The following is a 26,758-nucleotide window of genomic DNA, read 5'->3' on the forward strand; positions in this document are numbered from 1 at the left end:
AAAAGGAATGGAAAAGAAAGAAAGGATGAGGAAAGGAAAACAAAAAGCCGGAAAACAGAAGAAAAACAAAAGAAAAGGTGCTGAGAAGTGACAAAAGGAAGAGCAAAGTAAGAATGGGTGATGAAAAAAGATGGAAAATAAGAGGAAAGAGAAAAACAATAACAGGTGAGCTGGGGAAAGGAGGAAAGGAAAGATTAGGACAGCTGGAAGAAGTAAACTTAAGTAGATGTGATCAAAGGAAGAATGAAAAGGAGTACTGGTGAGGAAGTAGATGAAGAAAAGGAAAAGAAAACAAGAAAAATGTGAAAAGAGGAAGAAGAATTGAAAGAAATTAAGGAAAGGAAATGCAGGTAAAGGAAAGTGAGATAGCAAGGTGAAATAAGGTAAGGATGGAAAGAAGGATAGAAGAGGATGCAAAATATGAGGGGGCGTGAGCAAAGGAAAGGTAAGGTGAGGACAGAGGAATGAAAGGAAAGGAGTCAAGAACATAAATATGTAGAGAAGAGGTGGTGGGAGAGAAGTTAGTAAGGAAGGAAGAGAGCCAAGAAAAGGAAACCAGAAAAACAAGTGATGCTTCTCCTCCATCCTCCCACCTCCAACCCTCCTTCTAACTAACGAGAGACGTTCATCAAAGAGCTCATTAAAATCTACTCAGCGCCTAACGGCTGAACAAATAGACAAGAAAGAAAGAGAGCAGGCCAGGTGGAGGGAACGAGGTGAAGGGAAAGGATGGGGACGAGACTGGCGGGGTCAGGCGGAGAGACAGACGACGGGTGGTGGTGTTGAGTAATCAAGAAAGAGGAAGGAAGAGGAGGAATGCACAGTCGAAAAAACGAAACATCTGCTCGTCCCACTGTTCAGGATATGAAAATTCACCTTCAGGTGCTTTCACACACGCATTAATCTCTGACATTAATATTTAATCGTTTTTACGTGCGGGAAACCTACAAATCGCTCTACGCTGTGATAGACCTGCCGTTTGCTTCCTTCCAACACCTAACAGCAGAGAAAGTGGAGAAAGTCAAAAACTGGGAAAGAGGAACTGTTGCTTCGCTAGGCCTGTGTGAGGGGAAATGATGGGCATGTGACACATGCAAGTGCCACATTAATAATAACATATCCAACTGTGAGTTTGACCACCTGATATTCAGTACTTGTATTCACAGTCTAACTGCTAACAGTTTCCATCTAGTCAGGTAACGTCCACCCTAAATCAGCGGTCCCCAACCCCCGGGCCTCGGACCGATACCGGTCCGTGAGTCGTTTGGCACCGGGCCGCGAGAGTTGAGGCTCAGGTGTGAAATGTATGTTTTTCAGGGTTTTTATCGGTTTTCAGCGTTATTTTGTTATCGTTTTTATCGTTAACTCGGTTTTCCTGGGTCTTTTCACGTGTGTTATGAATAAATCTTCTTTTTTCAACAATGCTGCAATATTCCCAGGAACTAGCCCAAGTACTACATCTCTGACTCTAAAGGGCTCAGTTAGCATGGTAAATGTTAAAGCTTGTGACAGTACAATTAGAAAAATGCTAAATATTGTTTGAATGGACTGTCAGCAGAAAGGCCCTGCAGCACAGCTTAGGCTTGCAAAGTTGCATATGAACAAACTAGATCAATGTCCTTTGGACAGAAGACACCAGACTGGAGATGTTGGGCCATAACGCACAACAACACATCTGGAGAAAACCAAACACAGCATATCAGCAGAAACACTTCATACCAACTGTCAGCACGGAGGTGGAGGCGTGATGATTTAGGCACCTTGCAGTCATTGAGTAGGCCATGAATTTCTCTCTATAAGACGTATTCTACAGCAGGGATGTTAAAGTCATTTTACATTGTGAGCCACATACAGAGCCAGACCAGTAAGAGTCCCCACTGTTTGTCTGTCACTGTAAATGCATTTAACTACACATTTAATCCCCCAGAAGTGTTAATATGAGGAAAAGAAGTGTGATGTCAATAGCATGTCTCAGTTTTTCTACATAAATAAAGGTGTAAAATTACAGAACAAAGTTCTGGTAGCTCATTTGTCTTGACAAATGTTTCATTAGATATTTCTAGAGTAGATTATCTACTACTTCACTTTGGTATAGTATCAATGCCTGCGGAGGAGACCTTTGTCAATAGGAAAAGTTGTAAAACCTATGAAAAATGTTCCAAATCATTTAAGTGGGCCAGACTGGAGTCTTTGCTGGGTCAATTCTGGCTCTTGGGCCTCATGCTTGACACCCCTATTCTAGAGTCAAATGTAAGGCGATCTGTGTGACAGCTAAAGCTTGGTCCAAACCAGGTCATGCAACAGGACAATGATCTCCAGCACAGCAGCAAGAGTCAAGGCGTTACAATGGACCAATCAGTCCAGTCTAGACCATAACAGTACTCAAATACTGTGCTGGGTCCTTGAAAGAGCTGTGCATAAACAAATGCATGCAAACCTCAATGAACTGAAGCAGCACTGGGCCAAAACCCCTCCACAGTGATGAGACAGAGTGATAAAAATCATACAGAAAATCTTTACTTCAAGTTACTGCTGCTAAATGTGGTTCTGCAAGCCCCTGAATCATGAGGTGTTCAGTGCATCTTTAGGGTCTAATCACTACTTAACTGACAACTGTACATCTGGTGTGACTACTAGAGACACAGTTATTTGATCAATTGTGAATGTAAAATTATATTAAGAACAAAGCTTTAAGATTTTTTTAGGGGCTTTCAAGTAGTTTTAAAAAAAATATCTGGCTCATGTTGATTGTCAGCTTCCAGCACAGCAAACTTGAGAAGAAAGTGTTAAGGCTATTCGTGGTCTTGCTTTGTGGGGGTAAATAAATGTGTAAGTGTGGTCACATGTATTACTCCAGCAGTTACTGAGGCAGAACAGGTACCTGAATACAGGCCAAATAAACACAATGATTTTCCCTTCATTTAATCTTAGATCATGTTCGAGCTAAATTTAATCAGGTTCTTTTAATAAAAACATTCATGTTTATGGATCTGTTAGAACAACCAGAGCCTCACATGTAAAAGTGTTCAGCATTATAGACTCATGTGCAACTCCCACCCCCCCTTTTTTTTGGACAGAGTTTGTTTTTGAAGTGCTCCCATCTGAATTCAACTGCAGCCTCATAATGCTAAAAGCAGGTTGAGTTATAAACACAACAGCACCGTAAGTCAGCGCTTCACAACGCCACAAACGCACTGATTCACAACTCCTGGAACTGATTCGACATGGTGTATAATATGCTCTCCGTCCATCCAGAAACCTGTCAATCATACGAACAGCCACGCAGGGCAGCCAAAAGTCAAGAGGTGGGATCACAGCAAAAAAATATAAAAAAATATGACACTGCAGAGCGACACCCGGCTGTAGTGCTTCTTCACCTAAATCTGCGACTGGGGGATACGAGATTGAGCGCTCTGGGTAAATCTGAAAGGTTACAGGTGCTTATTCTGATTAATGACCTGAAAAAAAGACTATAAAAGGGGGAATATACTGATGTGTCTGAGACCGTGCAGGGGCAGGCCCAGGTTAAGGCTTGTGGAACAATCACAGATTTCCACACCAGGCAGGTATTTGTTCATGTCACTCAAGAAACACCACAAAAATGAAGTCTGGACTTTTGTGCATTTTTGTGAGGGATTTTTTCCTTCTTTTCTTTGACTGTAACCTTGACACACAGACACACAGATACACAGAACCAGTGCAAGCAGCTTTACTTCAAGGACTACAAACCACATTTGATCTGACAGACACCAGGGTTGGAAATTTCTTTTGTCTTTTGAAGCGGCTGGTAAACACATTCTTCTCATTGGCCTTCTCCCTTTGTTTCATTAGAGCCTGTTTTAGAAATCTGAAGAAAGTGAGCACCAGACATCAAGCTTGGGCGGTATCCATCTTTTCATACCTTCCTGAAGCGTGTTTTTAATGGCATACAGTGGCCTCCAAAATGTTTGGGACAAAGAGCTTTTGTACTGTTGTCTTTGTACACCACAGTGTAAATTAAACATAATCAAAATATGTGATTGAAGTGCTGACTTTTAGCTTTAACTCAAAGGGTTTTACAAAAATTTTGTGTCAACTCTTTGGGAATTACACAATTTTTTCTGCAGTCGGCCATCTTTAGAGGCTCAAACTTAATGCAACAATTGACGGGCGATTTCATAGCCAAGTGAGATATGTTCCCTTGTGATTTTGTGATAAATGAAGCAGATATGACATCTGAAGTTGATTCTGAATGTCGAGTTTGTATTTATAGCTTTTTACTATAATTTTAAATCTGACTGCCGTTAAATGAAAAACACCCAAATAAACCAATCAGTGAAAACTTGAAGAATCATCTATGGACTGCCTTTAGTAAGTCCAGAATGGGGCAGCACGTCTTTTAACTGGTATTAAAAAGCGTGAACACCTCACACCGGGTCTCTCACCCCTTCTTTAGCTCCCTGTCTGTTTTAGAATTGATTTCAAGATTTCATTACTTACTTTTAAGGTTTTCAACAGACTTGCATGTTTGTATAAGTCTGAGTCATTTCACACTGACAAACCTGTAAACGCTGAGGTTATCTGACCAGTTCCTCTAACCCACGCCTAAAACCAAGAGGTGACTGAGCTTTTACAACAGAAGCACCCAATCTATGGAATAATCTACCTCTCCGTATCCACACGGCTCAGACAATACACTCATTTAAATCTTTATTCGCCTTGGCATTTGGTTCCAGTGCAACATCCTTAGATTACTGCATTTTGTGTTATACATTTATTTTATTTTTATCTTATGTTATTCATTGTCTTTTAAATGTTGTGTTTTGTGCTCAATTGTTCTGGATTTTAGTGCAATGTTTGATGGCGCTATATAATTTTAATGTACAGCCCTTTGGTTAACTCCGTTGTTTTAAATATGGTATATAAATAAATTTGACCTTGTGTAGCAGCCAAATGGCTCATTGTTAAAATAAATGAAGGCACTGGCCAGCTGAGCTACAGCAAAAGACCTGAAAGACCAGAAAATACAACTAAAGTGGATCACAGAATTATTTCTGTGGTTATGAAAAAAACCTGTGCATCATTGTCAAGATCTGCAATCAGGAGACGCTTCCATGAATGTAAATACAGAAGCTGTACAACAAGGTGCAAATCACTGGTTACAGTAAAGACCACGGTGGTCAGATTAGACTTTGCCAGAAAACATCTAAAACATGTTAGACAAATGAATCCAAGATTAACTTGTACCTGAATGATGGGAAGAGAAAAATACAGAGGATGACAGAAACAACTCATGATGCAAAGCTATACTATGCGTCTAACATGGTGGAGGCTGTGTTATGGTGTAAGCGTGTATGGCTGCCAGTGGAACTGTGTCACTAGTGTTTATTGATGATGTAACAGCTGATAGAAGCAGCAGAATGAATTAGTAAGTAGCTATTCTTTCTGCTCGTATTCTGCTAAATGCTGCAAAACTGATTAGACAGAGCTTCACAGCACAAATGGATAACGAACCAAAGCATAAGCTACCCAAGAGTTTCCAAGGCAAAGAAAAGGACATTCTTCAATGGCCTTTTGTTTTTATGTTCTGGCATTTGTTGTGAAGCAGTTTGTGATAAATATCACACAATTTATTTATTCAAATAGAATAAAATTTAATTACTTAGTTCTCAGGACTAAAAAACAAAAACAAGAAAATGCTAGAATTTCACTCAGCAAAGCTGACACACACTTCTTGGATGGTCTGTACCACACAGCAAGCCATAACGTTAGTCAGCTAACCCAATGGACAGTGGAAAAGCTGGGTGCTTCATCTGGGAGAAAGACCAGGGGAAGGAACACAGCCAGTTTTTCACAAAAAAATGCCCAGTGCTTAAAAAAAAAAATAGGTTAAGGCGATTAACGAGCATCTTTCACATTACGCTCTGACTTTAACAAAATCAACCCAACAGTCAGAAACAACCTTCAGTTTTCTCTCATTGGATGATGATTATGATGGGTCTGTGTAGTCACCACCCCCACACGTGCATGTAGAAGGACATTAACCCGTGCGCTTGTTATATAAGGAGGTGTGGCATAAAATCATTTCTTGACGGATTTATAATGAATCTCGGAATAATATTATTAATTTATTGAGTCAATGAGGACTGTATACAATAACTCTTTGACCATAACTGATCCCTGGTATTATTGCCCATCTTTGTCTGTGTCCTCAACAGAGTACAAAACAATTTTTTAAAAGCAAGCAATCCACACAGCTTCTTCCTTTCTGCCCGTTTGGCTGCCTCACTTTTATCAACTGGACTAAACCCCAAAATATTCCCAAGTTACTGGTAACCAACTTGCAATTGACAACTTTCACAGCTCACTGAGCTCAGCTGCTTGTCCACTGACAGAATCTCTCCTCTTTAATACAGCACTGTTGGGGTTTTTTTTTTTTGGACAACACTGAAGGAAATTACATAATTTCCTCACGGATTAATAAAGCATGCTGATTCGGAAAACAAACTGCAAATTTCTAAAATAGCCTTCTATACTAAAACACCTGGATACCAGCCATGCACAAGTAAAGCCCCGATAACTAATAAAGTTTCAAATTCCAATGGTTTATATTACCGTTTTTATACAATTAAAACACATGATAGTTGTTTTATACTGTGACTGAACCTACAAAAATATAAACCACAACTTTTCACAAGCAAAGAATCCACACAGTTTTTCCTTTCTGCCTGTTTGGCTGGCTCATTTTATCAACTGGACTAAACCCCCAAATATTCCCAGTGTACTAGTTATGAGTTAACTAAGTCAAAGCCGACATCTTTCACAGCTCACTGAGCTCAGCTGCTTGATCACTGACAGAAATTGCAATCTTTTTTTAATAAAAGGAGTAATGTTGGTTTTTGACTTTTTTGGACAACAAAAAAGTCAAACTGTTCAGATTTGTAAATAGTCTTCCGTACTAATATATGCGATACCGCCCAAGCATACCAGATATGCTCTAGTCAGGACTGGATAACTCTCAGATAAAGAGTTAAATATCAACTGTTTATACACAGTTATAATACATAACAAAGGTTTCATACTATGACTGAACCTACAACAAAATGACAATTTAACCTGCCAAAATATGTGGTTCAGTAGTTGAAACAAACAGAATTGTGCCACCATTTCCTTCCCTGGTTGGGACAGAGATAACACCGATTCAGGCAAACGTGCATCACTCTCTTTTCATCTTGCATGCTGGTCGATGCGTTCTAGTGAGGAGATTTAAGGTCAGGGTTGAGGGGTTAACAAGGTGAGTCACGGGTTTGTAAACATCACTCCATCACAACAGCAGCCCAGATACTCACCGGTAAGGTAGCGTGTTCTATGGGTGTTCCCTAAAGCAAGAAACATAAACCAGGAAATTTAGCACAGGGCAAAGCATCAGAAGTCATGTGTTATTAATGGAAGGGGAAAAAAAAAAAAAAAAAAAAAAGAGTGGAAGGAGTATATAATGGCTGCCTGGAAATAATCCTCCTCAATCAAATGGCTGCAAGGACATTGGCAGCTTTTTCTACCTCAGTGTGTGTATTTATTACACACGGGCCCTCGAGATGAAGCTAATCTGGTTTTAACTGGCACTTTGTGCAACGTGCTGAAGCACCACGCAGATCTGGTGGACACAACGGCAGCAGCAGTGGCCAAAACATCTCAGAGCACTACAGAAAAATGATCAAAGTGCCCATAAACCATAAAACCGGAGGGTTGTTGGCCCAAAGTTTGCTCTCCAATATTCATGTGACTGTTTTCACTCCAGAGGACTTTTCACGTCGTCCCCCTTCTGCTTTTAAAATTTGAGCCCAATTCGATTATGATCCTTTTTCTAAGTAGACGTGGTATTAGTTTTTGGATAAAGGAAACACTTTCCTTTCTAGGAACTGAAACTGAGGCATGAGACGAATAAGTGTAATCTTTCCTGTAGCTGTTCAGGAAATATGAGCCAAATACCTTTAGAGCCTTTACATTTAATACTAATAGGTTTAGAGCTGTTTAAACAGCTGACACAAAGCATGTGCAAAAATATAGCGAGCTGATCGCTGCAGGAATGTTTCTGTAACATGCTGCTCCTTCACTCCATAAATATCGGATTGGGGTTTGTATGTTTGCGCTGTTTTCAATGTCCTTACTGTTGGCTGCATAACATCCAGGATTTTATATTTGGATACTTTATTTCCTTCCCATTATTGTCCATCAAATCTTCTGCTTCAAAGCTTGGAAATGGTGCAATATATATTTAAAAAAGGCTCATTCACAGTATTCCATCAAAGTAAAATCCATGAGTGGGAAGCACTGCGAAGCCCCGAACTTGAGTTCATGAGTTGAAACTGGTCTTAATTTGGCTGATGATCTAAGGTCGTCCAGAAAATTGTGGCTTTGAAAGTGTATGACAGTCAAAGTACAGGAAGTCTGTAATAATCTAATTTAATTAGTTTAACAATTTAATTCAGATTGGCTTTCAGTACTAATACTAGAAGCCATTAAAAGCGTTTTAGATGTTATTTTGTGGACTTGGAGAAGACATTCAACCGCATCCCTCAGTGAATCCTATGGGGTTTAATAGTTGATTGTACAGTATTGGGTTTCATGTTATGTGCTATTTGGTCCATGTAAAAATACAGGGAAAACTGGCTTCACATTGCCACCAATAAGTTACTCATACTGGGCTCATAACGTCTATGGACAAAATTTCAGGCACAGCTAAAGATCAGAGAACATCCTAAAGATCACGTCTGCTTTCTGCAGATGATGTGGTCGACATGGCTTCATCAAGCAACGGCTTCCAATTTGCTCCAGGATGGCTTGACTGGGATGCGAATGAGCATCTGCAAATCTAAGGCCACAGCTGTCAGCCGGAAAAGGGTGAAGTGCTGGTTCAGGGTTGAAGATTCAAGTATCTAGGTGTCTTGTTAATGAATTGGGGAAGGTGGTTAGATAGACCAACAGCGATGTGCTGGAAAAGAGCCAGTTGAGGTGGACTGGACCAACTGAGATGCTTCCATGGTGAGGTTTTTGGGTAGTGTGCAAAAATGACGACACACGCTGGAAAAATCAATAGAAAGCATCTTTTGGCTGCATACCTTTGTGCCACCCCGGAAGTAGGAGGTTTAGATATCTCTTTTAAATGCTGCTGCCCCCTACACGCATAGACACAGTAGGACATGAATAAAGGTGCAGTATAAACGTATTTGTTAATTTATGCCCCTATAAACCTGTTTACACACTTTAGTAGTATCTAATTCATTTCCGTGAAACCTTACTCTTTCACACAATCACCTCTTAATCTAAGAGGTCATACCACCCAGCATCATAGGTTCATAGCATCTGATCTGCTTAGGAGGCCCCACACTGGGTGTTAACGTGTGTGTGATGGGGTCATGTCCAGGGCTTGTGGGGGTGCAGAAAAAGCCTCTTAGAAATGCTAGAAAACACTTGGCGCGTACATGTGTGGGTGCTTATGGCCTTGTGACCCTCTGGGACTAAATCTGCGTGCAAAATCACCTTAAAGCTAATGTGTGTGTGTCCATGTGTGAGTGGATTTCTCTGTGTGTGTAGGCTCTCAAATCAGTTTGTGTGCCTAAATGATCAAAACAGCTGATACAAAATCCAATTTCAGGCTTTAAAATTCAGTTTTTGTTTGTCATTAAAAGCTGAGCTTTGCTGAGCGGGTTAATCCCACTTTACTTTTTAAATTAACCCAAAACAGTAGATTCAGAGTGGGAACAACGTAGCTGGGATATTAAACTCTGTCTGCTTTTCTGCCTAACATGCAGTACAATGCCCCTCTATTTTCTTCAGTTCCTTCTGAAGGCTTTGTATAAACGATAAATGTAGCGAACATGATGCCATTCACACATTTTGGCCGTTACCATCTTGTTTATTTGAAAATGGAAAGTGAGCGTATTTGGACAACAGTGCAGTGCTGTGACATTAGCACTGATTTGAGGTTTGGCTAGTGAAAAACAGCAGACACTGGACCTGCTGCTTCTACGGCCCTGTCCAGTTAACCTCGAGTAGCTGCCTGTCTCCTGGCATCTCCTCTGCACTCTTGAGACTGTGCAGGGAGACACAGCACACCTTCTTACAACACCACGTAAAGTACTAGAGAAGTTGAATATCTGTGCAACCTGAATGGGCTGCAGGTGAACTCGTGCTACTAGTAGTGAAAAAGCCGCTAACAAAAAGGAAAGTTGGAGGGGAAAATGGAAAGAGCAATGATGTGTGGCCACCATCTGCAACCCATTGTCTTTTTTGGAGGGCTTTCCTGTTGTTGCCTGTCCAGTCATTGCTGTCATGTTTATTTGCACCAAAGCAACTGAAATGGATTCACAATGGCTTCTGCTTCCTAGTGTGGGACAGACATGCCTGAACTTTAACCTACTTAGTGTAGGTTTCACTGTCATGATCAAGCATTGCTTTCATTTTCTTTGAACAGTATAAATTATTTCTTTCCACTTTAGAAAGCACTGTAAAATGTGAAAAGTTGCGCTGTGATATCCTGACCTGAAGTGTAATGTCATTGACATTGGGCAGCAGCGTCACTAGCCCGAGTCTGTATATAATCTAGTGGTCTTGACCTAACCAGCTCACCCTTTAATAAGCTTAGCGGACCCCATGTTAACGACCTAACCTGTAACAAGCTGATCCTTTAACAAAGTAAAGCAGATTGTGCTGCCCTGTGATGCGTCATGCTAACACGAAGCGAGACGGACAAATGAACACACCAGCACACTCAGAGCGTGTAGCCTAGAGTAAATACAACACGTGTGAAACACAGGGCTACTAAACCCCCTTCTTGTAATTTAGAAACATTTCACATTAATCTCACACAGGGGGCACTGTGAGGCTGTTTTATGATGACCTTAGGACGACCTCATGTCTTGGGCACAGGAAGCGATCTCACCACGCCGCGATCTTGCCACGTAATAGTGGCCAAATGCATAGCAGAGCCCTAAACTGTTAGCACAAAGGAATCAGCTTCAGTCCAGCTGATCTTTGAACTACTATAAAAGGTTTTGGAGAAGTACTGATACCGAGCGCAGCCCGGTGAGGTGATCGTGAAAATGGTGTGGGTCAGCCATATGAATCGATTATAGGAGACCTCTGAAGAACTGAGACGAGCCATTCTTTTGGATTTCAGATAAGATAACACCCGTGTAGTAGATAACAGAAACGGCTAACTAGGGATGTCCCAGAAAGTTGATTTTGTTCATGTGGACGCGGCGTTTCGTCACTCATCCAAGTGACTTCTTCAGTCTCAGCCAGTTTTAATTTTGATAGCAAATTTTAATTTAGTTTAAGTCACAATGTTTTTATGAAAACCTCAATTAGTTTTAGTCATAATTGATCTAAAATCTGCTAGTTTTGAGAAAATATAAGACTATAGAGGACTTAATCTGAAGTTGACTGAAACATGTAAAAGTTTGTTGCGTTTTTCCCCGTGAGAGGTGCGCCATACAGTTCACAAAGCATTTTATTTTCCTTGAAATCAACAGTGATATGTGTCCATGTGTACAGCAGTACATTTTTTTTATAGTGTCCCAGGGACAGATCAAATGTCCACATCTACCCTTACTGCACAAGTAGATTATTTCCGAACTCATCCCGCCTTTCTACACGACTTACGTAACTCTGCTTGGATCTGACCTCTTCAGAATATTTTCATCTCACTTTTACTCGTTGGTGAAAGTCTCAACACATTTCATCACAGTTTCTGTGCATCAGTTTTTTTTACTTTGCTATCGTCAGAAAAAAAGGTTTGTTGATGAAAGCTTTAATGAAAATTATTGGTCAATGAAATTAACACTGGTCACAGCTGACTGCAGCTTTTCCCAGCCTTACAAGTTACATAATAGTAGACCATGAGTTCAGTTTCATGATCATTCATACGCAAATTCTCGTCACCATCGATCTGTGGCCATGACTACCATTCACAGAGAGTTGGGGATGGCTGCAATCACAGCACTGTAAGACGGTGAAAGACGCTCTCTTAAGTTTCATCCCTCTGGTAAACACTTCAATCACCCACATATTGTGAACACTACAACATCCACCGTACCTGCTGCTGAACCGAAGCACGCTGTATACACTTAGGATGTCAACTTGGTTAATTGTGGCCAACAACACCAAAACCTGCCAGATTTCCCAAGTTTTGTACATTTGTTTCTGTAGCAGTTTGATTATATTTGGGATTCATCTTTTAAAAACCTTTTAAGAAAACTTCTCATCAATTTTACTCACTTCCATTTTAAAACTTTACATTTTCCTCTTCTTCTATTACTTAAATTCATTTTAAGTTTTAATTTAATCACTGTCTGCTGTAGGACAACACGATAATGGTGGTTAGCACAGTTTCATCACAGAAAGAAGTTCCTGGGTGTCTGAGTGGGTTGTCTCGCGGTACTCTGGCTTCCTCCCACAGTACAAAGACATGCAGTTAGTGAGATTAGGTTCACTGGTGAATCTAAAATTTAATCTTAGGTGTGGAATGTGAGTGTGAATGACTGTACGTCTCTCTGTGTTAGCCTGCAACAGACTGGCAACCTGTCAGGGTGTACTGATCTCGCCTGCTCTTGCCCTATGACAGCTGGGCTCCAGCCCCACAACCCTGACCTGGATAAACTGGATGGAAAATGGATGTAAGGATGGATGGATGGAGCACTGTTATAGTTATTTAATTCTTTATATTTGCAGGTGAGATTTGCAGATTTCTTTAGTTGTGCTGAATGGCTCGATTATCTGTTCTGGTGCTCCAATGCTGTAAAGTCTATAGTGTGTGTGCGTGTGTTCATGTGTTTACTAACAGGCAGGTTGGTGAAGACACTGAAGGTGCTCTTGAGAAAAGCAATCAGGTCAATCAGGTAGTCGCTGGCAGCCAGATTCTCGCCTCCGGGCACCGCAGCCATCCAGTCGTAATCAGCCAGCTGCAGGAACTGGTCAATCTTTGCATTCAGGCTGGTGTAGATCTCCGCCTCTGCAGCGTGACGAGCGTCCTGCAAGAGAAGATTGTAACAAACAGAGAATTTTTAAAAAAAAAGAAAAAAAGGAAAAGCATCGTAGAATTTACAAACTGGAGACACGTGCGTGCCTTCATGTTGCAGACAGACAATGCATGGCACAGTAAATAAAAAACTGTGTGGAAAGGAGGACAAAAAAAAGAAGAATGGGGGAATAAAGAAAAAGTAAAACAGCTGGGGAGAAAAGAGGAGACAGAAGAAGAAAGAGCAGCCTTACCTTAAAGGTGGAGGTGCCGTACAGCTTGGTAGCATTTACTGTGTCAGGAGGAACATTGGTTATGTTTGATATGAACTCCTCCAGGAAGTGGCAGCTCTGCTCCAGGTGAGTGGTGTTAATGATCACCTGCACCAACTACACAAACAGGACACAAACATGTAGCCGGTCATCTTTGGATTCTTTCTCCTTTTGTAGCGCAGCTGATAGTTCTTTTTCCTCACATTTTTTCACAGTGTGTCATCTTTTGCAAGTGGAACATATTGAAGAGTTCGACTTTTTTTTCCAGCATGTGGGCAATTTTTCGATGAAATGGACCGAGAGCTCGCCAAAGAGCCAAATATCAAACACACCACTGAATTTAAAAGTATAATGTCTCCTGTGGACCGTGTGGGATACGTTTGCCACGTTTACTGATATTTCTTAGGTTAAAAAGTGCTAACCTTTACTTGATTTTTGGCTTTAATCATGAATTCTTAATCGAATCCAAACTGCAATACGTGCAATGACCGGAGCAAACGGGTGTGCAAATGCATTCACATTCTGCAGCAATCAGTATAGTGACACTTCCTCATAAGCCTCAATTTGAACAACAAATAGAGCTCTGTGATTCTTAGATTAACTTGTTTAATAAAGGATGCAGACGTGCTGAATTTTCCATAACACGTCGTCTTATCATTACATCCTGTCCCCGTGAATTAATGATGTTTGTGCTCTAGTGTAGCCACTGAGCATGAAAATAAACAGCAACAGAAAGTGGAAAATATTAAATCATTACTTCACATCACATTCTGCAGCGATGGGACAACAATAACAGTGGGCCGAAAAGAGGAAATGTCTGTTTTTGGGAAAGTAAATGAACTGGAAATGCTGAGAATTGTCGTTCCGAGTAAGAGAACTACTCTGAAGTTGTGCAAGCGACTTTACAGTAACGTGTTCACTCTGAGAGGGTTATTACAAGTGTCGGTGGCGACAAAAGTTACACTTGCCAAAGAAAACAACATAATAAAAGATAGAATCAAAAACATAAGACTTCGCTTGTTTACCGTCTCACATCACTGTAAAAATCCACCATTCAGAGGCCATTATTGTAACACCTCATAGTCTAATGAGCATTTGTTCAGTAAACCTCTGTCTCCATCGCTTCATAATTTCACTGTCATTACTGGCAATGTTATTTTTTCTCTCCACTAGAGCAGCTTTGCATGAGTCCCAGCTCAGAATAATCCTTGTTTATCTTATAGTGGGTCTTGGTGCAGCTCCTCTGTTCATCCTCTGTCTGACACAAGCTGCTTTAGTTCCTCTTACTTTGCAAACAGCAGGCCGGGCCCCACTGCTGGGACCGAAACTATGTTCAGTGAATAGGGTTTCGACCCCACTGGACATGCTTCCGACTGCAATTCAACATTATCCCTTATTTTTGTTGTTAGATACACCTGTTGTTAAAAGTTGAATTTAGGGGGTCATCTGATTGTTGGAGATTCTTTCTAATTTTGCACAGTCTTTAGTCTACAATAAAAAGTGCTGTGAGGCGAATGTTATTGTGATTTGACACTATATAAATAAACGTATTCTCTTGTTTATCAAATTCAGTTAAAAAACTAAACAAAACAAACAAAAAACACGATGGAAAGCGTCAAAATGCTCAACTTATGTCAAGTTTAATGTCTGCGTCTACGGTCTTGGGTCAGACAAAAATATTAAATCCAAAGTAGGAGAACAGAAAACTCCCCACATCTTCCTCAGTTCAGAAAAATGTCTGACCTTTTGGAGTGACCATTGTGGTTTTATCTGTCCACTTTTTTTGGAAAAACACACACACACACACATTACCTCTGCCAGTCCGACATTCTTCTTCTTAATGGCGTACTGCAGACAGTGGCTAAGAGTTCTGGTCAACAGCAGATTTGTCGACTTGCGGATCATATCGTCTACCTCCGTGGAGCTGAGAAAAACACATACATAATAAATACATAAGCGAAGAGAACGGGAGAGAGTCTGTGACTGTGCAGAAGCGATTTCTTCCATTTCTTGCAGAGAGCTGCTACGCCCGAAAGCCAGTACAAACAGTTTAAGTGAATTTCTCTGTCTGCGACTCTCTCCATTTGGGAAAAAGTCTAAATGTCAGCCAACTCTAACAAGTACATTACCATGTTATGAGCTGTCAGGCTCATTAAAACTCTAACGCCATCCTAAATGCCCTGATAAGACTTTAGCTTTAAACTTGCCGACCAAAAACTGGTCATTTAGGACTCATGATTCCTAAATGTATGACCATAAAATATCACAGAAATCAAACTTCTTCCTCCAAATTCTTAAAATTCTTAAAGCTTTAATAGTTGTAAAATTACCAGCTGTGCTCAGCCAGCGGACTTAACTCTGAAATGAGCTCAAATTTCCTATTAAAACAAATGTTTGATGGCAGAAAAATCGGACCCACTTAACGAATCTCCGACACGCTATCAGTTTTGTTATGTTTGAAATCCGGGTGATGTTTGGTGAAGAAACCCAGACAATTTTCTGCACAATTTTGGGGGGTCCAGTAAAGTTTTTTATGGCAGGGTGTCTCTTTCTCTGGCCTCCTGTTTAATAACAACACGTTCCTGGAAACAACTACACAAAAAGTCGTGTGACTTCGGGCTCGGTGTGATAGACAAAAGGTTGCGCGTACAGACAGAAGAGAGGTCGAAACCCATGAGAGACCAGAAGTAAAACACACAGTATCAGAAGATGATGCACGCTCTTGCAGGCAAAGGTCAGGGGAGGTCAAAAACGAGTCGCACAGGCGGAGATAATCACTGAATGAAAGCAATCGCTTTCTCCCGCTGAGAGATGATGAACAATCTGTGTTTGTGTGTGTGTTTTATTTTCTGTGTTTGAATCCAGAGCCCTGTGGGCAACAAACACATTCCAACTGAATCAGTAAATTGTCTGTGGCTGGAATTCAACACACATGCACACTGAGCTGCCTGAGGGAGAGCGAAAGCTGGAATTCCAAACTCACTGCTTTTCCAAAAAAGCAGAGGAATCCTAAAAACGTTCCGACAATTCGGAGCAAAGGTTGTGGGGGGTGGTGGAGGAAGACAGAAAAAAAATTTCCTGGAGCGGCAGAAGTGCCGAGTGGACAGAAATGGTGGAGAGTGGCAAAAAGTCAATGTATGCTGGTGAACTCACCGAAACACACGCATACATATACAAATATAGACACACCGCAGAGCTGGGATTGAGTTTCATTGTATTTATGCTGCCATCAGTCACAATAAATGCACGGCGGTCTGCGCTGTCAAAGGGAAGCCAGAAGCCTTCAGATGAGGCGTGTTTACAGCACGCTCAGGAGGTATTTTCTAAAAATACACAGGCAGCAGCATCAGCGATGACAACAACTAAAAAAATGAACGCAGTCAGCAGTGAAAACAGCGAAGGGCTGAATACACACAAAACACTCTGGACGTTCAAACGTGTGGCAGTAAGTAACTGTGCCACGTAGCACTCCCTACATTTAATAAAAGAATCAACTGTGGTAACCAATTTGCCAGCCAAGTAAACTCTGCTCTCCCTCTGTGTGTCTTTCAGCTGACATGCGGGTGTTCACCCTGCTATCTGTGCGTGTGTGTATAACCGCCACCAGCGTGCGTCTCGATCTGCCCAAGCATGTGTACGATGGCACACTAAAAGCATTCCAGTCGTGCTTGATTCTCGCGCTTCAATCGCTCCTCAGCACAGCTCTCTGGATCATCCCTCACTAAATCAGCAGATTTCATACCACATTACGTCCCAGCAGCTCGCAAAGCAACCGAAAATAATGCTGAGAAACAGAAAGGCTGCTATGATGTCACTGAGAGCAAAAATCAAAAGTGTTTCAGTCAGTCCGATTGTGAACTGCAGCTCAACACACAACAGATATAAAGGTTTGATGAGCTTCTCTGCTTTCTTGGTCTCTGCTTATTAAAAGTTGCAACTGTCTGCTCAGGGAGTTGCAACACAAGAGATCCAGTCTTGCGTTTACAGCTACACTACATAGGTCACGTGTTTTTGTTTTACAAAACAAATCAAAATGAACATCAACCGAAACCAGCATTTCCTAACCTTTTCATACAGCACTTATATATTGATGGGGTATTCTCGTTCATGAATAGAGGGTGTCTATCTGCAGAGGTTTGAGAACAGGTGTGTTTTATGGTTTTAAGGTCCGTATATCGATCCGTCTATCCATTCAGCAGTCCATTGGTTCCATCCATCCTCAATCCGTCCATCTGTGTACATCCATCTGTTTGTTAATCCATCTATCTGGCCATCCATCCGTACTTGCTTCCACCCATCCATCTGTCCGTCCGTCCGTCCATACATCTGCCTGGTCATCTAGATCTGGATGGCCCCATGGCCTAAGCTCGGCAGCACATGTGTGACAGCATCAATGCTTCAGCTTGGGTTGGATCCAGCCAGGCACAGGCCGAAGGAGCAACATCCCCTCACTCCCTTGTGCGGCCCCACTGCCTACAGGAGGCGCTGCAGGGGTTTGGTGCCTTGTGCACTAGGCACATGGCCCTGGCAGGCAGAACAGTAGTTGCCAAGAACTTGAAAATAACTACCTTGCTTATATTTTGTATTTATATTCTATACTTTATCTATGTGTGCACATACCTGCCCAGAGATTGCATATAGAAGTTATTAGTACAACAAACAAAAAGACATCTCTTGAAGACAGAGAAAACAATGTCTTCATGCTGGTTTTGTTTAAAAAAAAATAATAGACAAACTAATGAAAAAAATGAATGAAGAGAAACAATTATTAAAGGTCATGAACTGGCTCCACAATATATATAAAGAATGTGCTAACTTTAGATTCTGCCAACAACTCCTTTAAGTCAGTCTCATGCTTTGCTGAGATTTAGGCCCAATAACTAGTTGGGTTACACTGTAACATAAAAAATGTGACATATAAAGTTCCACAGAGATGCTTAATTCTCCCCCACCTAAAGATGAAAGTCAATTATAGTTTGTAACAGCTTGAACATTCTGTAGTTTTCTGATTACCGGCATTCACAGTTCATCGCGAATAAAAATCTGCAGGCTATCTGACGATATATTTCAACTGCTTTCCTGATAATTTTTTGAATGTAACAAACCAGATGGATCTTTTCCATGCTGAAATAAAGACAAGCCATCATGCTATCTGGCAAATCATCACTAGGACTTTCTAGCGTCACTTAGATTAATTTGATTCATTTCTTCTTGTAGACCTCTACAATTCAGAAAGATAGCCATATAAGCCATATAGCATCTCTAATTGTTCTCTAATGCCGTGCTACTTCCCGCGATCCATTTCGCGGACTTGGTGCAGTTCTATCCAATTGCATCCAGAAACACTGTGTACATTTGTCTACATCTGTTGTTAACACCCCCTGGAAATCAAAAATGGGCTGAGGCAATCCAGATTATTTGCATTCACACATTTGTCATGGTAAACTTCCAACTGTCCGATGTCAAAGAACTACTCAGCTCTCCCAGTCTCAAACATAAGCATGTGCTCATGCCTGTTGTTATCGTGCCAGCACTGCTTTGGAAATATTACCACTCTGACGTCCACAGCGGCTTGAAGTGTTTGCAATCAAATACCTGCCTGTGAACAAGACTGACATCTGCAGCTTGATTTTGAATCACTTGATTGTATTTGTGGGGAAAATGTGGCCAATAAGTGTTGACATTTTCATCTACAATCGCCTCTGTTTTCTTTCCAGTCTTTACCTCAGATGGGCTGGCTGAGCATGCATGCCATTTCTCAGCAACACACTCGTTCATATTCACAGTTTGACAGAGTCACACCCACAGTGTTCTTCCACTGGACCGGCTCATGGGCATCTGTGTGGCAGCAGTTCTCATTTTCACCTTCCAGACTGTTTCTCCAACTGGTTCATCATGAGCCCCACCATCCTCTGGCTAACAGCTCCCGCTGATCTACCTCTAGGCTACAGGTTGATGTCTTTCACACATATTTTCATGCCAACATCACCTCATCTCCTCCTTCATCACTCAGGCTCCTGCCAGTCCAACACTCAGGTCTTCGTCAGGTCTATAATTATGTCTTAGTTGTCTGCTTTAGCTACCTTGGCACAATAGACTATGCGATCATTTCCAAACTGCATATAAATAACAGAATTTCCAAGGTAGTACTGCAAAATTTCAAACAACAGCCTCCTATAAATCCAAGGGTCTGACATGTTCAATCCAAAGTGTTTTTTTAAGTTCGACAGACATCCAGACAACAACAAAAAAAGCGTCTTTGCACCTGATATTACCTGAGCAGGCATAATGCAAAGAACTCTGGATAAACTGATAAATGGGATTATAAATAACTTGCAGAACTAAACCTAAAAAGTACAACTGCTGCAAATAAATTAGTTGTTAGAGCTTGTCATACTTATCTTTGAACATGAATATAATCATTTGTGCATGCAAGTCCATTGATACGTGAAAAAATACATAGTAATGCCAGAGAAAATGCTTTCCAATTTAAGATCTCTTAAACACAGATACCAACTGGGAAGACAAAATAAAAAAAAAAAAGAATAGTGACAGTGCTAAGACCATCATTTTTTTAATGAATGCTGCAGTGAGCAGATGCTGCAGATGTGGGATGGAAGATATGACGAACTGGGGAGAAGGTGATGCAAGAGCTTGAAAATCAGCACCAGTATGACATCAGTCTGTATTTGAGTCATTGGAAAGGCAGGTTTGTCTTTTTCTAGATGCTTTGATAACACAGATTGAGTAGTTACGATTTACTAGTTAGTTCTAAAGTCAACAGTGCTAGAAGACTCTGGAAAATACTGGCAACAGCAAGTGGGACCCCTCAGCCTCCTACCAGATGGTATCCTAAGTGACTTCCTTCTCAAGTTATGGTCAAACTTGTGTATGCAATATCAGCCAGGGCTTATAGAGAGCTGACCGGTCCATACCAGCTGTGGCTTTCGAACAGTAGGCAACATATTTTCCATCTTGGGGAATCATCAAGATTTGTTTTTGTGAGATGAACCTTTGTATTATTTTTGTTTGGCAGTGGGTTTCTCCTTGGAACTCTTCCATGGATGCCATTTTTGCGTAACTATTTCAATGTACTAATGTGCAATGATTTTTGTTTTCTGATGAGGCGTCGATGTTTTCTTAGTTTAATTTTGGAAGCCCATCCACTTCTGGGAAGGTTCACAACTGTTTCAACTTTTCTCCATTTGTGGATAATGTCTCTCACTGTGGTTCACTGGAGTCCCAAAGATTTAGAAATGTCTTTGCAACCCTTTCCAGACTAACATATGTAAATGACTTTGTTTCTCAGCTGTGTCTTTAGATCGAGGGATGATCTCAAGTTGCTTTTTGAGATCTTTTAGCCTACTTCACTTTGTCTTGATTAAACAAGTCTGACAGTGGGTGTACCTATTAAAACAAAGCTCAGCTCTCCCAAAAAATGTGGTTAATCCCAGTTAATTCATGATTTGATAAAATAAATAAATACTACCTCTGCTGGATGATCTAAAACACTAAGTGTAACAAATATGAAAAAAAAAAATTATATTCAGGGGTCAATACTTTTTCACAGCACATGAACATGTTTGAATTCCTGGAATGCATAGATTTTTGAACTAGTAGATAATGGTTCCCATGCAAGTCAAATAAGTATGGCATGACCTCAATTTGTTAGTCAGAACAGTCAGTATAGCTCAGTTGTCACCTCCAGGTTTTATAAAACATCAAAGAAAAAATCGTAGCTTAAAAGAGGTAGTTTCCACACCAGTGAGTAACATCACAGTGGGTAGATCCAGTTTTTATTTAAAGTCTGTTGTGTGGAAATGCAGAACTATGAGGTAAATGTTTCGATATTTGAACTTGGACCAAAGTGGTGGCTTTATCAACCCCAGGGCTAAAAATGTAATCCTTATAGCTTCTATACCAGCTTGCCTGAAACACACAAGTGTAGAACAACAGGAGAAGACAAGCACACATGGAGGCACTAAAGTACACTTGTGCACATGCATGCAAGTGTACCCAATTTCCACCAAATTATAAAAGTGAACAGAGGTTATGGTCAGAGGTCGGAGTGTGGGGGGTGCTTGGGATCAGTGACCAAAACGCTGCTCCATCATCCCGTCTGCTTCCGGATCCGTGCATCCGTGTATGTGTCTGTTTGAAGCAGGCAGGAAGGCATGCCGCTGCGGTAACCAGATAGCAGGGTGTGCACGACCATTAAAAAAAATCCAGCCAGGTCAAACAGTGGAGTCATTACTCTGATTGAGAAGAGCGATTAGTGCTGTCTGGTCAGCAAGAGACCAGAAAGAAACTTTTACTCGAAAAACATCTGTCGGGAACATTTTGACAGGTTCAGACAAGAGTCCAGACGCGCACACAGAATCGTTTCAACTGTCCAATAAATCTGACCAAAGCAGACTGTATTTGTAGGACTGAGTCCTCAACAAATACAGAAGACACTTGATTTTACAATTGCTTTTCTACAATTGGTGCTCCAGTGAATTCTGCTCATGCTTTCAATTTTTAGCATTTCAGAGAGTTCATAAGCTCTAAAAAGTGCCAGAGACACAGGCTTCTTCAGCTTGATTCATTTTCACACAGATTTGTGGCAAAGATTGTGTCAGACTAAACTGGAACACTGTCTCTGACACAAACACAAAACTATTCTGCTTTTCTAAACCAATGACTTTGTTTAGATGCCTTGGACTTTCTCTTTTTTTTCCCCATCCCCAATCACCCCTGCTCCTGCCGTCGTCTCCTTTTCTTCCGCTGGTCACGGATCAATGGCACCTCCCCAAATCCCAGCCCCCAGGGAGAATCAACTGATGCACACATATGCACAAGGAGCGACTAAACATTCGTACAGCTACGTCTACAGAAGCGGACAAGAGCACAAAAATATTAAAGTTTTGCAACTTAAAGAGTTACAGGTACAAATAAAAACAAATGTTATTCAGTTTAAAGGCACAACGCAAATCGGAACACGACTCTAATAATGAAGGACCCGGAGCACGTGTTATTCTGGAAGTGAATGTTCAGTTCTTTGTTCGGCTTTTTCAAGCTCAAAATGAGGATCTTTAGGTTTTACATTAAAGGGGAAATTTCATGTGTGTGTGTGAATGCTCTTCGACATGTGTGCATGTTTGTGTGTTTGGGTTTGTCTGGCTGAGGCCCAGGCCTGCTGAATCCCTCTGGACAGCGGAAGTTGTTTCCTGATTGCTCGTCTTCTCAGTAGAAAAGTAGCTGCATTGTTTTAGTTAATTCTTCCATCAACCATAACCCACACACCCACACGCCTACCATTTAACCTTTTCAGAACATGGAACAGAAGCTGTATTTGATTGCAGGTGTGTGTGTGTGTGTGTGTGTGTGTGTGTGTGTGTGTGTGTGTGTGTGTGTGTGTGCATGCTGTATCCCACTCGAGCCAAATCTAATGAGACAAAAACCCTGGTCAGAATGGAAAGAACCAATCAACCAAGCAGCGCCTGCTATGTGCTGAGTGTTTGTGTGTGTGTGTCAGTGAGAATGAATGGGAGAAGGTGTGCAGGCATAAAAGTTTGTGGTAAAATCTGAATTGTTTGAGCTGCAACAGTTGATCCTGACCTGGTGAAAATATTTGCCTGAATAAAAAACACTTATAATTGCTCACACAAAAGCCCATTTCAATGACTTTTGAACGACCTTTTATAAGTACTACAGATAACTATCTGTAGTACTTATAAAAGGTAGAGACTGACTACATGGTAGAGACTGATAAGTCCGCATCAGTGTGCAGTCATTGCAAATGCAGATTTTGTTATAACTAAAGACAGCTAATACAATCTCATCTAAATCTTTTACTGTAAATGATTTTTGTGAGGTAATGAGAGACGACATTTTGTAGGTGAAGTGATGAGTTTCTGGACATTTATGCTTCAGCAGGAAATTTGCACAGTAGCTACGCTATAACCACGATCTCCCCTGAAACACTGTGCAATAAGCTGCACCTTCCTAGTAGTTTTGGAATTTATCAATCAGAGAATAACAATCATCTCCTCAATATGAGGAATAAGAATCATAGCATCAATATAAGGACTCACAAAAAGCAGCAAATTCCTGGGATGAGATTTTTGAAACAATCAGAATGGACGTGAGCGAATGTAAAAAGAAGTGGAAAACCTAAATATGTTTGAAAAGAGCAATGAGGGGGGAAAAAGTCCTGGCGTTTTATTTGTTTCTATTGTTTCTATTTGTCTAAACTCTAAATCAAGCTCAAATGAGACCTTAGCGGCTGAACAGCTTCCGTATATATTTTTCCATATATTTTTTGAGCTTCTCTTACAGAGTGCACAATTTGGGGAGTAAACTATTTAAATGAATCACAAAAACATAATTTGATAAGACAATACGACTTCTGTGCTGCCAGGAATGTATAACTATTTGGAATGATGTGGGAGATGATCAGAGCGTAACTGGCACTGGTGGATATGAAAATGCTGTGAGCGTGAGGTTTAACACAGAGACCTGCATATTTATCTATTTCATTTGTATTTCCTTTCCTTGTGGGAAGCTTCATTATAGCATCAGATCTATTAGACAATACTGTGCGCAAAAGTCTTGAGCAACCCCTAATTTCTTTATTTTGTGCCAAACAGGGAAAAACGGCTGCACTATGCCAAATCACACAAGAACATTAGTGGCAACAGGTCTTACAGAGGGATGAATTCAAACTTGGGTCAACATGTGGGATCATCTTGACAAAGAACAGAAGAAAAGTCAGCCAACATCCAAAGAAGAACTTTGAATATCCTTCAAGAAGTCTGGAGAACTACTTAAAGACATCACAAGAAAGCTAAGAGAGTTCAAGCTTTACTGAAGAATAAAAGGTGGCCGTACTAAATATTGACTTTCAAGCTCTTCTCAAATATATACAACGAGGCGTGTGCAAGACTTTTGTACAGTAGTGTACATTTTTAGATGTCTACCAACATAGATTTACTGAAGTGACTCATATCTGGAGCTACAATCATTTCTGATTCTTGTAAACCACGATTGTCACTGAATGCATTTCACTGTTTGCTTGCTGCCCACAGAGAAATCAGATTCAAGGTGAACAGAACAAATCTATTCACCTTCAGCTGGCTGTCCTTAACCAGTGTTGCCATGCTGTTTATAGAAGCATCTGTAAAATCAAAAGCACTAAACTCTGACCCCAGGACTGTCAGTGGCAGAGGAGTGTATGCACGCAGCGCATGTACCTGAGATGAAGGTCCTCAGAGTATTTCAGACAAGCGTAGATGAACTCTTTTAGCTGGCAGTAGACTTTTGGCACAAACTCTGAGAAGGGAAGCTTCTTTGGGAAGGGAAGCTGGAGGAAATGGGGCGAAAAATAAGAGATTTTACTCAAACTTTAATTCACATACTGCACAAAAGCTAACCTGAGCAAGTTCAAGCATAGTGGTAGTTTTTTCTTGAGAGCTCCTAAAGGGAAGAAGCTTTTGCATGGAAGAAATTAAACTGACATGACTGCAGGAAGCAACATGCAGCACTTTTCAGGGTATATTTTCTCTCTTTGCACACTTTTATATCGTCTATGTTCTCTACCTTTTCCAGTTCGGGGTCTTGAAAGGGACATTGGGAAGTGTATTGTCTGTACTCCTTCTCCGTTGAGACTGGGATTGGACTGTAGTTGTCCTGGTCTATCACCTGCCTGCAGAGGGCAAAGAAACAAATAAATCAGGTAAATAACTTCCCATCTTCTCCAAAGAGGTCAACACACACCCACACCCACAGAGGATACATATAAACAATCATCCCATTGGGGGTCGTTTTAATTCTTGAGGTTTTCTTACCACCCTGCCCTCTTTCACCACCCCCGCGTCTTTTTGGCACTCCAGAGTTCGGACGTTCCAACGTTCCATGGAGAGGCCGTGAACCGGAGCGCGCTCTCTCCCTCTCCCCAACAATACAACACAACATTCCTGTGGCTTCCACGATGTGTGTGTGTGTGTGTGTGTGTGTGTGTGTGTGTGTGTGTGAAAGAGAAAGATGGAGGAAGGAGAGAGGGAGTGTGTGTTTGTTTGTCCGTTCTCACTGCTGCAAGTCCCACTGGTGTCATTGGACAAAAGTGGTGCTGAAACAATGGCACGTTTAGCCCAAATACAAACACACACACACACACACACACCCTCTCTCTCTCTCTCTCACACTCAGAGTTTTGTAGGGGGTAGTACCCATTGAAGGGCAGAGAATGTTCCAGACGTTGTTTTAAACACTTCCTCCCTCTGGCTGGTTGTAAAACTTCAAAACCAGGACGTTTCCCACAGACATGCGCTGGTGTGCAAATATGTGTGTGTACGAGCTGCATGACCTTATCGTTAGAGAGGTGAAGGTCAGTGCGGCACGCACTCGAGTATTAAGAACTCAGCTACTGAAAAACAGCTATCAGGAGAGTGTGGAAACAAAACGTTCGCTACCTGAAGGTGATGTTCCATCTCTTGAGCAAGATTTCTCCGTACTGCTCCCTAATCTCCAGCAGCATGTCAAACAGCTGAGACACAGGGAAACCATAACCCTGCAGAAGGGAAAGAAGAGCATCTTGATGTGAATTCACCCAAGTAAATGGTAAATGGTCTGGTGCTTATATGGCACGTTTCTGCTCTGAGCACTCAAATGGTTAACACAACTTCCCTCATTCACCCATTCACATCCATGTTTTTTTTTTTACGCAAGTGCTTCTATCTAACATTCACACGCATTCACACTCTGATGGATGCAATTTTGGGGTTAGTATCATGTCCAAGGATATTTGCACAGAGATTGGAGCAGACAGACAAGCCCAAATATTCATGCCTCCACCACTGTGCTTGACAGTTGGTATGAGGTGTTTATGCTGATATGCTGTGTTTGGGTTTCTGCAGATGTGGCACATGTGGTTTGCTAAGATGCAACTTTGCAAACTTAAGCTGTGCTGTCACGTTCTTTTTAGAGGGAAGTGGCTTTGTTCTGGCAAACCTCATAAGCAAGCCATACTTGTTTAGTCTTTTTGTAACTGCACTGTTATGAGCTAACCGAGGCTCGTAAAGTCTAAGCTGCAAGCTCTTGGGTTTTTTGCAGTTTCTCTGAGATTGAACGATCTGTTTTCACTGGGACATGTTCCTGGGAAGATTGTGACAGCACATATCTGGCTAACATGGCTGCTGTCTGACAAGACTTCATTCTAGGAGGACTTTAAGTTGATACAGGTAGATGAGATTAAACACGTAATTATTTGATTTTTCAAAACAACATTTTGCATCAAATGTCTGAAATGTCAAAATAAAGACTGATGGAAGGACCAATTAAAATAAGGTTGGAAAGCAACATGCCTTCAACATAAGACTGAGAGTGTGGTATAAAGAAAACCCCATGGTATAGTTTCCTCTCTGCTGGAAGAAATACAGAAGACTTCCAAAAAATAATAATAAAATAAAACAGAAACGCCCTCAAACATAAACAATGAGAAATAATTTAG

The 26,758-nt window shown here is 41.1% G+C and overlaps 1 protein-coding gene across 1 annotated transcript in view; it reads right to left on the bottom strand.

Moving 5' to 3' along the window:
* exoc6b (exocyst complex component 6B) overlaps positions 1-26,758 on the bottom strand; it is a 131,288-nt gene that overhangs the window by 47,402 nt on the left and 57,128 nt on the right. Inside the window, exons 13-18 of the mRNA XM_031734737.2 lie at positions 25,722-25,819; positions 24,850-24,955; positions 24,504-24,613; positions 15,082-15,193; positions 13,252-13,386; positions 12,822-13,010 (exon numbers count right to left, since the gene is read on the bottom strand). Of these exons, the coding sequence (XP_031590597.1) occupies positions 12,822-13,010; positions 13,252-13,386; positions 15,082-15,193; positions 24,504-24,613; positions 24,850-24,955; positions 25,722-25,819 (750 nt within the window). The remainder of the gene's footprint in view (positions 1-12,821; positions 13,011-13,251; positions 13,387-15,081; positions 15,194-24,503; positions 24,614-24,849; positions 24,956-25,721; positions 25,820-26,758) is intronic.

Source organism: Oreochromis aureus, linkage group 3, assembly GCF_013358895.1.
Source record: "Oreochromis aureus strain Israel breed Guangdong linkage group 3, ZZ_aureus, whole genome shotgun sequence".
Classification (NCBI taxonomy): domain Eukaryota; kingdom Metazoa; phylum Chordata; class Actinopteri; order Cichliformes; family Cichlidae; genus Oreochromis; species Oreochromis aureus.